This window comes from Ochlerotatus camptorhynchus, unplaced genomic scaffold (assembly GCF_037179485.1).
Source record: "Ochlerotatus camptorhynchus isolate MF236.1 unplaced genomic scaffold, CSIRO-AGI_Acam_v1.1 ptg000244l, whole genome shotgun sequence".
Lineage (NCBI taxonomy): Eukaryota > Metazoa > Arthropoda > Insecta > Diptera > Culicidae > Ochlerotatus > Ochlerotatus camptorhynchus.
The window spans coordinates 1,276,891-1,291,902 of record NW_027040734.1 but is presented as its reverse complement, the minus strand read 5'-3'; the positions used below and the strand labels follow the sequence as shown (position 1 = coordinate 1,291,902).

General features: G+C 36.8%; 1 protein-coding gene across 3 annotated transcripts in view; it reads left to right on the top strand.

Moving 5' to 3' along the window:
• LOC135704619 (protein dead ringer-like) overlaps nucleotides 1-15,012 on the top strand; it is a 421,444-nt gene that overhangs the window by 62,304 nt on the left and 344,128 nt on the right. For all 3 annotated transcript variants that reach the window (XM_065226086.1, XM_065226085.1, XM_065226084.1), the window contains exons 2-3: nucleotides 10,154-10,380; nucleotides 10,557-11,020. In XM_065226086.1, the coding sequence (XP_065082158.1) occupies nucleotides 10,328-10,380; nucleotides 10,557-11,020 (517 nt within the window). In that variant the 5' untranslated portion in view covers nucleotides 10,154-10,327. The remainder of the gene's footprint in view (nucleotides 1-10,153; nucleotides 10,381-10,556; nucleotides 11,021-15,012) is intronic.

The window sequence follows — 15,012 nt, the reverse complement described above, 5'->3', positions numbered from 1 at the left end:
CAGAAAATTAGTCAGCAGGGAAATCTGGGATCTTGATTGTTTTCAAGATCCCACATTTTGAGTATGGTCTCAGTCCCAGATTGATCTGAGATGATGCCGAAACCAATGTTGGAAATTTTCTTAAATCCCAAATTTACTGAATACTTTCGTTTCTTATTTTTTTTTTGTTAATTTAAGAACTTTGAAAATGTTTTATGTTACAGAATCTAGAAACTTTATCCTTGTCTGGAAGATTCAATTTACGCCCGGCGTGCAGAGGATTTTTCCAAGTTTGAGATCTCATACATCTCAAGTAATATTGCAGGTTTTATCGAGGTTTTATAGCATTCTACAAGTCCAAATCATGATCTACAGAACCATTATAAAACCAAAAATGTTACTTGGGACATCTCACTATGACACTTTTTTGGTTAATGTTCTATCTCACTAATAATTGTTTCAGAAATTGCTAGCCCTATGCAATCAGGTCTTCTTAACACGGTTGGCGGCGCTGAGTCCCAATTTACACGGTACGATTTTAACGATTTCTCGATAACGATACAACCTATCGACTTGATTCGAATCACAAAAAATCAGAATTTTATCGAATAGCATAGTTTTAAAAAAAATCTGAATTTTACAAATATGACTATATGAACCATAGCATGCTATAATTGTGGCATCAGAATCAATTTTTTTAAAATAATTTAGCATATAAAAAATCAAAATCTTGGTATGTTGTTTTTACACGCTATATATCCCACGTGTAAAAAAAGACCGGAGTGTAATGTTGAACAGTTTTCTCAGACCAGACATGGAATTCGTTTTCAATTGAAGTTTCAGAATCTTGATTTTTTTTTAATCCTGGATATTCAATTTCAGTGTACAGAATCTTGATAAAAAATGCTAATTCTGATTTAACTAAATAATTTATTTAGTCTTATCTCAAAATATCTTTGAAAATTTGGCATAGATTTTCGTTACGATCGTTCCAAAATGTCTTTAGAATTATTTTCAGGATTCCTCTCACTAATTTTATGGTTCTCTCCGCTATTCTCCATAAGGGTCTTGGAATTATGTGCAGAAAATTTTAAAAATTCTCTCCAGCAAATTCTAAGAATTTACTACATAATTATCTTCGTATTCTTAATTATCACCTCTATAATTGTTTTAAAAATTCCATTGGAGTATTCTTCGGAAATATGTTGGTACCTAACTCCTTTAGAATTTAGAAGGTATTCTAAAAAAAATTCAAGGATTTCACTTCGGAATTCCATGATAATTTTTCTCAGAACTCCGTTGCAGTTCTTCTTCAAATGACCTTGAAAACACACCCTTAGATTATTTTACATGAGTCAGTATTTTTTTACTGGATTTTTGAATTGCTGTAAAAGTTGGTGAAAATTCAAATGACCGTTATGCAATAGGAATAAATTAAATCGATAAATTTTATTTTATATAATTATGTATAAGTTCGGGATAAATTAACAGATCTATAGATTTTTACCGAACAGTTCCGCAATTCAAAAACCCAGTAAAACATTACTGGCTGGATTAGTGTGCATATTGTGTAATTTTCTTGAATTTCTCTTCGGAAAGCTCTTGAACATTTCTTAGAATTCCCTTTGTAAATATCTTGAGGATCTCCTTATATTCAGAAAATTTCAAGGAAATTTGGAAATATGCTCGAAATTCCCTGTATATTTTTCTCTTCGGAGCTCTCTCTCTCGCAAGTTCAGTGAAATTTTCATATGAATTTTATTAAAATTATCTTTATATTAGCTCAAAATTCTGCATAGAATTTTAGCTTTTTTCAAAAGTATTTTTTTCTATGAATTATTATAGATATTACCTTGGAGCTCTCCTCAGACATCTCTTTTATAATTTGATTGAGCCGTTGATCATTTTCAGCCGTAGTTGATCATTGGGGCTAGTGCCAAGATTTTCAATTCATGTGTGTCTGGGCATTCACATGTCTATCTGTGTCTGTCATGGGCATTGTCAAACTTTTATGACTCTTGGACTTGAGGTCAAAATTTGAGAATTCTGACATTTTGTAGAATTATTTAGATGTTGTTGAGATGTTGAAAATAACGCCATGTTTGAAATCTCGATAAGTTCAAGAATGTGAAAAACTGGCTTTAACTCAACATCTAGCAAACTTTCTCAAGTAATCTTCAAATCAGTGTCTGTTTTTATCATTAACCATCACACGCAAGGAGTAGCGCTTCAACCCAGTGTAGATGAATTGCGTTCGTTTTGAATATCTTCGAGCGAAACGAACAAATGAGTTCATTATACATCAACGAATACGCCATTGTTGATATTCACCACTGCTTGATTATCCAACCCAAAACTTTTCAAAATCAATTAATTAATTTTGGGCAAAATGATTATTTTGAATATTGTCGACTCCAGAGCCTATAACCTAGATATTATCATCAATTCAGCATGAGGCAATAATTTCTCATCGATCTGTGTGTAAAACCCAACACAACACGTTCTACAGCGCTATATTTGTGTAATATGAAAATAATCATTTTGCATTTGATCCTCAAAATCATCCCCACGAAGATGAAGATGAATATTGATATTGACAACAACACACGAGATAATAAACATCGTGCCACGAATGAATAAAAACAAATGTTGACTTCGATACTCAGAGGTTGCCTTGATCAAGAGAATAAGAGAATGTATTTATGTCACAATTCAAATTCATACAGGTTGTTGGTCTATCCACAGAAAAAAATTCTGAATATTAACTATCGCGTAGAATCTTCCTTCGTTCAACTTTGAGCTATACTTGGCATAAACAACGAAATCGTTTACAAGCTTGCATACAATATTGATAATTTTTGCGATATTGCGCTTAAATTTACACGAAATATCGCGTAAATTTATGCCAAATCTAGCGTTAATTTTATGTGCGCTATATCTCGCAGAAATTTACATGATTTTTTCGAACGGTGTGTGTTATGGTTGTCTTCATTTTCAGCTAGGTTGAGTGTAGAAGGAATGATTTTTATCAGCACTGCTTCAAATAATTTCTTGGTTCGAAATCTCAAATGTTAGCCCGTAAATCTATTTTTTATTCATAGAAATCTCTGATTTCAATCTATCACAAGGTGTCGATTACCTAAATAAACTAGGACAATCAGGGAATATCAGGGAATTAATTTTTGAACCTGCAAAATCAAGGAATCTCAGGGAATTAAATTCAAATTCAGAGAATTATTTCTCTCTAACAGAAACTTATTAATAAGTATGGCTGACTCAAGGAATTGGTCACTCCGCACAGTGTGTCAAAAATACAGATGGGCACATCTGGGCACTTTCATTGGCACTCATGGTAAGAAATTTTCATTATATTTAAATTTACTGGCAACACTGTACTATATCTGCGCCTGCTCTGTGCATTGTTGAGCGAGCGAATGAGACCATGAAGGAGTAAATAAAGGAACGTTGAAGACGTTGGTAGATCGATTTGGGGAGGGAAGATTCGTGACGAAGCTGAAATCACAGCCGAACGAGGTTAAGTGGAATTTTAAGATGTTGACTGGTCAGTTGTTGGGCTTGAAGGTGAGCTCCAGAAAGTCGATATCGGTTAGTTGGTTAAAGGATATGTTTAGCTCTCGGAAACGACCCTGGTAACCCAGCGCTGGAAATAAAATATTTATAGGCTTGGCGGAGAAAAAGTCCGAACGCAGCTTATGAAATCCGAGACACAGAAGGTCGTAAGGGGATCGGTGTCCATACAAAGGCCACCATCTGGCCGTAGTAGTTTTATCAGTGTTCGTTGACCATGTTTGATTCCCTAACGCTTCACCACTTCGTTGATCAGTCAACCGACATCCAGTTCCATGACATCGATGATCACTCGGACCATATTCGGAGGTAGAATCTTCACCAGCATTTGCTAGCATCGACAGCGCTCCAGCTTTTACAGGTGTTCTCTGGCCGGCACTGCTTTTCGCCAGGGACATCATACTTCTCTCCATGTGTCCGATCGTTGGACTGTCTGACCGTGTAGACATATTAAACCTCATCTCCACCAGCGAAGTCTGATTCCGGCTGAAACTTCCACTAGAACGCTGGCGACGCATCTGTGACTGAGTCGATGGCTTTCGGGAGTAACTCTGATGATGCAGGCTCGCTTCGTCTACTTACCACCGTCACCTGTGGTTCATCCGCAGAACGTTCTCACTCGAAGCTTCGAGTCGAACCGAGAGTAACGACAGTTAGGATTCCACTGCTTGTTGTTTTGTTTCTTCAGAAGAAAACATGCGAACTGTCAAATTAACCGGGTTGCCAAACATACCATTATACAAACATTCAGTCTGATGGCACTCTTCGCACTGCCGGCACACTGAGACAAAAGTTGGCGCAAAATAAGCGTATAGACTGACCACCCCTTGGACTGACTTCGATAGTTACAAACTACTTAATTGCTCGGTGTAGTTTGAGGTTGGTTTTTCATTTCAAATGTTAAATAGAGTTGCGAACTTGTGATTGTTTTTGATGTTATATTTTTTCAAGTTGCGCAAAAGTAACTCAAATAAAAACAAGGATATTTCGATGATTTTGAGCCTATTATATATTCAGCTCCCACTGGGTGTTGCAGGGTGGCCAGCAAACCGGGAAAACCGGGAAAAACCCGGGAATTCAGCGAGAGAACCGGGAAAAATAAATTAACCATACCATAGGAACAAATTTTTACACCAGAATTTCAGAATAAACCATTCAAACAGAGTTATCCTTTACCAACTGAATGTCTTGCTCTATTTGCTGCATAATTTTCTTCATTGATTTTTGTCGTCTCAATTTCAGATGTAAAGTGCATGGTCCTTAAAAGAAAATATTGAAGATGCTGGACTTTGGAAACAAATATTTGTAAAAACCGAAACTGAATTATTCTTGTTCGGGGTTTTAATTTTTCGTTGTTCAAAATTCTCATGATATAAATTCCAGAATTAACTTGGAATTTTCCTCTGAATTATCTTGAAATTGAAATTGAAAAACCAAAAAAACACTCGGCGTATTAATTACCGTTTAATTTTTTTTTTTTAATTTCCTTGCAACCCTTTCTCAGAATTTAATTGAAATCCTTTTTAGAATTCCCTCGAGCCTATCCGTAGACTTTAATTTCTTTGCAAATCTTTTAATTTTTTTACTCTATTTTAAAACAGCAGAAATCTTTCGAAAAATTATTTAGAAACCCCTTGGAGTATTTTAAGGAGTTTTTTTTTTTTTTAATTATCAGCAATTTTTTTGCAATCAATTTTGTTGGAGTTCTGTGATGAATCTTTCGCACTAGAGTTGAAATGTTTGCCAGAAAACTCTTAAAACCCTGTTTCTTGTTGAATTATGATCATAATTCTCGTGGAATTTTTCTTATAATTCATCTGTCATACAAATATCCTCAGAATCACGTAGGGATTTTCCGCAAAGTTTTGTTTTTCACAACTCCTTTTTAAATCTGCTAAAATTACCTAACAATTTAATTTAGTGCTTGCATTCTTCTCCACAGAAATCCTTCCAAATTTATCTAATAATTTCTAAGGATTTCATGTCAGAACAATTCTGGAAATCTGCTCAGAACTTCTCTTTCGAAAACTGTGTGGGAATCCTTCTCAATATTTGTTTGAAATCAACACTTAGACTTCTTTTAAATTTTACTAAAAAATCCAGGGTTTGTCCGCTGGATTCTATAGATTGCTATGTAATTTCAAGTCTCAGAGCGTGACAATCATGACTCCGCGACTCATAAGTATGTTTTTTTTTTCAAATCTGTTATCTTGAAATTTTTTTCAAAATCTCACATTTGAATTATTTTAACTCCAAATCTTGCATCACTGAACCGGAAAAACCGGGAATTTCAAAATGAAAATTCACTTGCCACCCTGGTGTTGTCACATTCCTGAGTTGAACTGAGATAATAATCCATTTCCGCAGTTGTTGCAAAATTTAAGCTGGTAATGGGTATGTGCGTGTTACACCTAATTGCGTCTGACAAAATTTAACCTTGTAGTAGAATCGTGCGTCTGCTCGATCCAGCTGTGTCCAACAAAAATTAATCCTTTGAGCGCATTGAAGTGCCTTTGAGTAAATGTAAGAGTGGTAAAGAGTTAAGCTGGGTTTAGACAAGGCAAGTCATTGATCAACTTAGTTGAATTCAATTGGCTTGAAGAGTTGAGCCTGGTTCAACTTTTTTTTTCAATTTGACTGAGTTGAGCAAATCAGTTTAAAGGCATGGTTTCAACTGAGTTGATCAATTGACTTGCCTTGTCTAAACCCAGCTTTAGGAGAAGATGTTGTTTTTTTCTGAATACTTCTAGTTATTTTTCCTTATTGCTATTCCTTAGCTCAGAGAACTAACTAAATGAGAATTTAGGATAATGATCTTGCTTGGGAGGATTTTGTTTTTGATTACTTGGAGTAGCACTTTTATGATTGAATAATGATTCAAATGTACGTAGACAATGCTTGACAGTAAAGAGTGACTTTATTGAGTATTCTAGGTCTACATTAGAAACCTGGTTAGCTCGTAAAATTAGGTTCTCAGTGAAGTTTTAGTATTGTAATGTTGCTGCTATTGCAATTTAGATGTAATTAACGTACGATTTTCCACTAGATGAATCCGCCGTCGAATAAGCTTTTGGTTAAGTGTACCATCCGGAATAATTTTCTTGCGAAGCTGGGTATCAATATGTACTCAAGGCAAAACAAATATAATAGGATTAAAACAAGTGTTTTATATGTAAAATGCAGAATGACCAGTGAACCGGGAAAACCGGAAAAAGCTGGGAATTCGGGAAATAAACCGAAAGATGATAAATCTGGAACAATATACCTCATCCTATCTTCGAAAACAATTAGATTTCATGACCCGATGACTGGACTAGATTTTCAGATACCAGTCACTTTGAAGAACTATTAAGAGGATTTTTTCCAATACAAATGTCATCAGATTTTAGAATGAATTCTGGAGATAACACCAAGGTATTTCAGATAATATTGTCTAGGGATTTTTAGAACTCCCAAGAGTGAAGAGAATTCCAGGATTCGTGAAAAATACCAAGGGAAGCGAATTTGAGGGTACAATTCCAAAATAATTATGCGAAGGAATTATGAGGAAATTCCGAGGATAATTCAAAGCGCATTCCGAATGGAGTTTCTAGATAATTTTAATGATAATAACATGCAATTTCCAGATGAATTTAAAGGAGATCTCCAAAATAATTCTGAGCAAAATTGAAAGACAATTCTCGGCGGGAGAATTTACTCTGCCCCATGGTATTGATGGGGAAGGGTGATTACATGTTTCGCTAATAAAAGCCAATAGGCCCTTTTCAATGTTTGATCTAGAATCTGAGGCGAATTGCATGGGAACTCTATGGAGAATTTCAAGCTAATTTAAAAATTGGAAGCTCCAAGGTCTTCGAAAGGATTTAAAATTTAAAGAGAATCTAAGGACGAATTTTAAGATTTTTTTTGAGTGTTATACAAAGAATTTATGAAAATTTCCAGAGAGAATTTCAAATTTATTTGAGAAGAATTTAGGAAGGAACTCTAAATCAAATAAAAGCCTGTAAAGTTTTGAGCGAAGACTTCGAACGTTTCGCAGAACCAAATTCAAAATACAGCAAGCTGCTGCTGTCTTTGAAATGACCCATTCAATCACATTCAGTTTTAGGCTAAATTCGTATGTATATCGCTTAACAGGCAGAAAGAACTTCTAAGGGTGAAAAAATTGCCATGCGAAGGACCTATTCTCGTTTCAGTGAGTGAATCGAGTTTAGAAACGGATCATAAACTTGCTGAAAACTTTAGGCGATTAAGCAAGCCTTTTTTGTAGATTTAAAGGGTGATACGGTCAAAATTTGGTCAAGGGAAAACGCGTGTAAATCGGTGAAATCGTTTATTTAAAAAATCAAATTAAATTTCTTTTTCAAGTTCAATTAGTATAAAATTCAGGAAAAATATTCAGTTAGGCTTCCGCTTTTCCAAATCCGAATTGCCGGGCCTTACGCTTGACCCCTGCCATCAGATTTTGTATAGCCACCTTGTCCACCTTGTCCACCTTCTTTAGGTTCCGCTTGACAATAGCCCAGTATTTCTCAATTGGGCGGAGCTCTGGCGTGTTGGGAGGGTTCTTGTCCTTGGGAACCACCTGCACGTTGTTGGCGGCGTACCACTCCATGGCCTTTTTACCGTAATGGCAAGATGCCAAATCCGGCCAAAACAGTACGGAACAACCGTGTTTCTTCAGGAAAGGCAGCAGACGTTTATTCAAACACTCTTTCACGTAAATTTCTTGGTTGACAGTCCCGGAAGCTATGAAAATGCTGCTTTTCAAGCCACAGGTACAGATGGCTTGCCAAACCAGATATTTCTTTGCGAACTTTGACAGTTTCATGTGCTTGAAAACATCTGCTACCTTTCCCCTTCCTTTTGCCGTATAAAACTCCTGTCCCGGAAGCTGCTTGTAGTCGGCTTTGACGTAGGTTTCGTCGTCCATTACCACGCAGTCAAACTTCGTCAGCATCGTCGTGTACAGCCTCCGGGATCGCGCTTTGGCCGTCGTATTTTGTTTATCTTCGCGATTTGGAGTCACTACCTTCTTGTAAGTCGATAGTCCGGCTCGTTTTTTGGCTCGATGCACGGTTGTAGACGATACACCCAGCTTATTTGCGGCATCTCGGAGAGAGAGGTTAGGGTTTCGCTTGAAACTACCGGCAACTCTCTTTGTCGTCTCAGCGGCTTCCGGTTTTCGATTTCCCCCCGATCCAGACTTCCTGACTGTCGACAAACGTTCCCCAAACACTTTAATTACATTTGTAACGGTTGATTTGGCAACTTTTAGCGATTTTGCCAACTTTGCGTGCGAGTAGCTCGGATTTTCGCGATGCGCGAGCAAAATTTTGATACACTGCTCTTCTTGCTTGGACGGCATTTTGACAACTGAAGAGTGAATTCCAAAATCAAAATAGGAGCAACATTCTACACACACACACCTTCAAAATGAGGGGTGTTCAGGTTTTTTAAATGCAAAATTGAAAGAAATACGTCAAGTTGATATTGACCAAATTTTGACCGTATCACCCTTTATATCGACATGGTCGTAGTTTCCTTCACACGTTGAAATCAACCATGCCTGTATTTGTATTTACCTGTTTATATGAAACCGGAAAAAAAACATTGGACACTCGGAAAAACCGAAAAAAATCGGGAATTTAATTTCTCAAATCCAGTGGCCACCAAGGGCGTAGCCAGGCTTCGAGCTAGGGAGGGGCGAAAAAAAAATTACCATGGAAAATTTGGCCGAATGCCATTTCACCGAACGCCATTTCCTCGAAAGCCTTTGTGTTGCCGAGTTTAGGGGGGGCAGTCGCCCCCCCCTGCCCCTATCTGGCTACGCCTATGGTGGCCACCCTGCATCTGAAACATCCGTAAATGCGGTTCATTTGAAAATTCAATCATAGAACAAGACTCATAGACAATTGTCGCGTTTTCCATACGAACTGATTGTCATGTTCTGAACAGTGACTTGGATGTTGACCTCGAATGGCCACAGATTGGTCCTCCAAAATCGTCTTGATGGCAATTGCATGCAGAACTTTCCAACGTTCAACTGGTTGCCCTATCCACCGAAAAGAGGTAGCGATAAAACTTACATTAATTTAATTAATTTGACACTTTAATATCACCCGAAATCTACACACAGCGCAGCGCTTAAACCCCATAAAACATCATCATTATTGTGGGGGACTACATCTTTATCGCCCATCGTTCGCACCGAGTTCCCATGAGGGAGGAAGCGCTATTCTTCCCGAGTGCCTCTCTCCCGTCGGACGCTCTGTCTGGATCCCAAAACCTAATCGGTGTCGCGCATCCGAAATACTTCACACCATCAATTTCCTCCAACCGGCAACGTCTGTCGTGTCGAATGGTGGGCCCCTACAATGTATGACAGAAGCGCATATCGATCGAAAAGTGGTCTGGGTCTAGGAAGTTTGGTGCCAACTCATTGGCCGACATCGCCAGCGGCGGTGGCGGCGCCCGTTCTAGATCGTCTTTCCCAACGTGGACGCACTTACGATTAATCATTTTCCAAGATGCTAATTTCAATTTTCCTTCTCTCTCTCTCCCGCACACTCGAACTCGCTTTCAGAACTGTGTCGAAGAAGACGAAGATCTACGGCGTCGTCTTGGTCCTGGCCCTGGCAAAGGTGAATCAAAAGTTGACATTAATGTGAGCCAGATCAGCGGGAAAGATCAGCATCATCATCAGCAGCAGCAGCAGCAAGAGCAAGAGCATCATCAGCAGTCGTCGTCGGCCCAGAAGATGACATCCGGGATGGAGTTTGGCCGCAGTCCAGACCATCACTCAGAGCTGAAGTAAGTTGGAAAATCTGAATACAAATTGCAATTATTGGGCAAGGGCCAACCATTGCAAGTCGCGTCTGGTTTAATTAATTTATGATTAATTTGTTACACTTGCAATTCGAGCAGGGTGGAGTCCAGATCGTTCAAACGTCTTCTTTTCTTTTGTTTTCCCCTTTAAAAACACACAGCTCCCACTCGCCTCAGTTTGGCCAGAACCATCCGCTGGGCGTCCTCGGGAACCTGACGGCGTTGAATATGAACGTGCAGAATCTGTCCGGGCTAACGGCGGCGGCTGCAGCGGCCGGATTGGGCAGCCTACAACAGCAGCATGGTGACGTGCTGGAAAAATTGAAGATGCAAGTGCGCGACATGAAGGTGGGACTCGGAATGGGGGATCAGAGTGATTTCGCTGCGTTGCATGCCAGTTTCAGTGCTAGTGCTAGTGCTTTGCAGCAACAGCAACAACAGCAGCAACTTCAAGCCGGAAATGGCAGTGTTTTCGGAAGTGGCAGTAGTGGAGGTGGTATCAGTGCTATTGGTGATCATAGGGTTGTGGGACAAAACAGTGGCGGAGGTGGAGGAGGGGGAAGTGCGAACAGTAACGGGGGCAGCTATTCGTTCACATTGCCCAATGCGCCGGTCAGCAAGGATGGTAAGTGGACGGTTATTAGTGTTACACTGAAGGCTTTTTTTTATCAAAAATTTGAATCATTGCCCATAACAAACAATTACACAAAGTTTCATACAAATCGGAGAAGGTCAAGTGTTTCCGACTGGTAATTAAGCGTAAAACTGCTCTGTTTTTAAAATTTGATAAAATCAAAAAATAATTAAAAAAATACTTTTAAGCATTCACACTCAGCATCGGATTTGAGGGCATAACTTTCTAAAATGAAAAAAATCGAAACGGGTTTATTTTTTCGGTTAGATTATACTACATATAATTATATTATTTTTTCATAAGCCCTTATTAAAAATTAGTCCGGAAAACTGACAATTTTTAATGGAACATGTTATCTTGGGTAGCAACATACACTACCCGGCATAAGTATGGATTCGCATAGATACACTCATTTGAATATTGCATCACCTTGAAAAGATTAGCATCTCCCAAGTAAAATGTGTCTCAAAGTGTTTGGAATTACTGCGGAAAGCACTGACTCACATCAGCAGTGTTTTGAATCACTTAGGAAAGTACTTAATCACTTTTGAAGAGTTTGAAATTACATCGGAAAGTACTTAGTCACTTTTGAAAAGATTTAAATCACTTCAGAAAGTACTGAATCTCTTGATAATATCACTTCGAAAAGTGCTGAACCGCTTCATTTAAATTAAGAATCACTTCTGAAAGTAATGAATCACTTAAAAAAATAATTGAATCATTTCGAAACGTAGTTAATCACTTCAGGAATGTTTGGAATCAGTTAGGAAAATACTTTATCACTTCAAGAATGCTCAGAATCACTTCAAAAAGAACTGAATCACTTCATAAAAGCTCGAAATAACTTTGAAAAGCAATGAATCATTCAATAAAATACTGAATCACGTATGTATAAAATTTCAAAGCTCCTTCAGAAAGTAATGAATCACTTTAGAAAAATTTTGACTCACTTTGGAAAGTACATAATCACTTCAGAAAAGTTTTTCAATCACGTTGGAAAGTACTGAAACACTTTAGAAGTGTTTTGAATCGCTTCAGAAAATACTGAACCACTTTAGAAATGTTCGAAATTACTTAGGAAAACACTGATTCATTGCAGAAAAGTTTGTAATCACTTCATAAAAGTTTGGACTTACTTTGGAAAGAACATAATTACTTCAGAATTGTATTTCAATCACTTTGGAAAGTACTGAAACACTTCAGACGTAGTTTGAATCACTTCAGAAAGTACTAAATCACTTCGGAACATACTATATCACTTTAGAAATGATCGAAGTACTGAATCACTTTAGAAATGTTCGAAGTTACTTAGGAGAAAACTGAATCACATCGGAAGAGTTAGGAGTTATTTTGGAAAGTACTGAAAGAGTTCCGGAAATTTTGGATTCCGGAAGTGCTGATTCATTCCAGGAAAGTTTGTACTAAATCACTTCTCAAAGTACTGAAGAATTTCAGAAAAGTTCGGAATCTCATCAGGAAAGTTCAGAATCACCTAGGAAAGTACTGAATCATTGCGGATAGTTTGTAATCACTTTTGTAAATTCCGAATCACTGTGGAAAGTACTGAATCACTAACAAAGTTTGTACTGAATCACTAACAAAGTTTGAATGTACTGAATTACGTCATAAAAGTTAGAAATCACTTCAGAAAGCACTGAATCACGAAAAGGAACTGAATCGCTTCATAAAAGTTTGGACTCACTTTGGAAAGAACATAGTTACTTCAGAATTGTATTTCAATCACTCTTGAAAGTACTGAAACACTTCAGAATGTATTGTATCACTTTAGAAATGATCGAAATCACTTCTGAAGATACTGAAATGATTCACACAAGTTTGGAATCACTTCAGAAAGTACAGAATCACTTAAGAAATGTTCGAAGTCACTTAGAAGAGTACTGAATCACTTCGGATGACTTGGGAATTATTTTGTAAAGTACTGAAAGAGTTCCTAAATTTTTGGGATTATTTCGGAAAGTACTGTTACATTCCAGAATAATTTGTAATCAATTCCGCAAGTACTAAATAACTTCAAAAAGAATTGAACCATTTAAAAAAAAGTTTGGAATCACTTCTGAAAGCACTGAAGAATTTCAATAAAGTTCGAAATCTCATCAGGAAAATTCGGAATCACCTAGAATAGTACTAAATCACTTTAACAAAGTTTGAAATCCCTTCAGAAAGTACTGAATTACGTCATAAAAGTTCGAAATCACTTCAGAAAGCACTGAAAAAGAACTGAATCGCATCATAAAAGTTTGGACTCACTTTCGAAAGCTGTGAAAGAAATTTCAGAATCACTTCAGAGAATACTGAATCATTGTGGATAGCCTGGAATCACTTTTGAAAGTACCGAATCACTTTGGAAAGTACTGAATCACTTTTAAAAAGTTTGAAATCACTTCAGAAAGTACTCAACCACGAAAAGGAACTGATTCGCATCATAAAAGTTTGTACTCACTTTGGAAAGCACATAACTACTTCAGAATTGTATTTCAATCACTCTAGAAAGTACTGAAACACTTCAGACGTATTTTCAATCACTTCAGAAAGTACTGAATCACTTCGGAATGTATTGTATCACTTTAGAAATGATCGAAATCACTTCTGAAGATACTGAAATGATTCACACAAGTTTGGAATCATTCAGAAAGTACTGAATCACTTTTGAAATGTTCGAAGTCACTTAGAAGAGTACTGAATCACTTCGGAAGACTTAGGAATTATTTTGGAAAGTACTGAAAGAGTTTAAATTTTTTTGGAATTATTTCGGAAAGTACTGTAATTTTGTAATCACTTCCGCAAGTACTAAATCACTTCAAGAAGGACTGAACCATTTAAGAAAAGTTCGGAATCACTTCTCAAAGTACTGAAGAATTTCAGAAAAGTTCGGAATCACCTAGGAAAGTACTGAATCATTGCGGATACTTTGTAATCACTTTTGTAATTTCCGAATCACTGTGGAAAGTACTGAATCGGTTCAGAAAGTACTGAATCATGAGAAGGAACTGAATACATGTTAAGACTCACTTTGGAAAGAACATAATCACTTCAGAAATATTTTTCAATAATTTTGGAAAGTTCTGAAACACTTCAGAAGTATTTTGAATCACTTCAGATAGTACTGAATCACTTCGGAATGTGTTGTATCACTCTAGAAATGATCGAAATCACTTTTGAAGGTACTGAAATGATTCACACAAGTTTGGAATCACTTCAGAAAGCACTGAAACACTTTAAAAATGTTCGAAGTCACTTAGGAGAAAATTGAATCACATCGGAAGAGTTGGAATTAATTTGGAAAGTACTGAAAGAGTTCCTAAAATTTTGAATTCTTTTCGGGAAGTACTGATTTATTCCAGGAAAGTTTGTATTCACTTCCGCAAGTACTAAATCACTTCAAAAAGAACTGAATCATTTAACAAAAGTTTGGAATCACTTCTCAAAGAACTGGAGAATTTCAGAAAAGTTCAAAATCTCTTCAGAAAAAAAAAATCAGATTCACCTAGAAAAGTACTGAATCATTGCGGATAGTTTGTAATCACTTTTGTAAGTTCCGAAGCACTTTGGAAAGTACTGAATCATTTTAAAATAAATTGAAATCACTTCAGAAAGTACTGATTCACTTATGAAAAGTTCAAAATCACTTAAAAAATCACCGAATCACGAAAAGGAACTGAATCACTTCATAAATGTTTGGACTCACTTTGGAAAGAACATAATTACTTCAGAATTGTATTTCAATCACGTAAGAAAGTACTGAAACACTTCAGAAGTATTTTAATGATTTGAGAAAGTACTGAATCATTTTAGAAATGCTCGAAGTCACTTAGGAGAAAACTGAATCATATCGTAAGAGTTAGGAATTATTTTGAAATGTAAAGAGCTCCGAAATTTTTGAATTCTCTTCGGGAAGTACTAATTCATTCCAGAAAAGTTTGTAATCACTTCCGCAAGTACTAAATCACTTCGAAAAGGTCTGA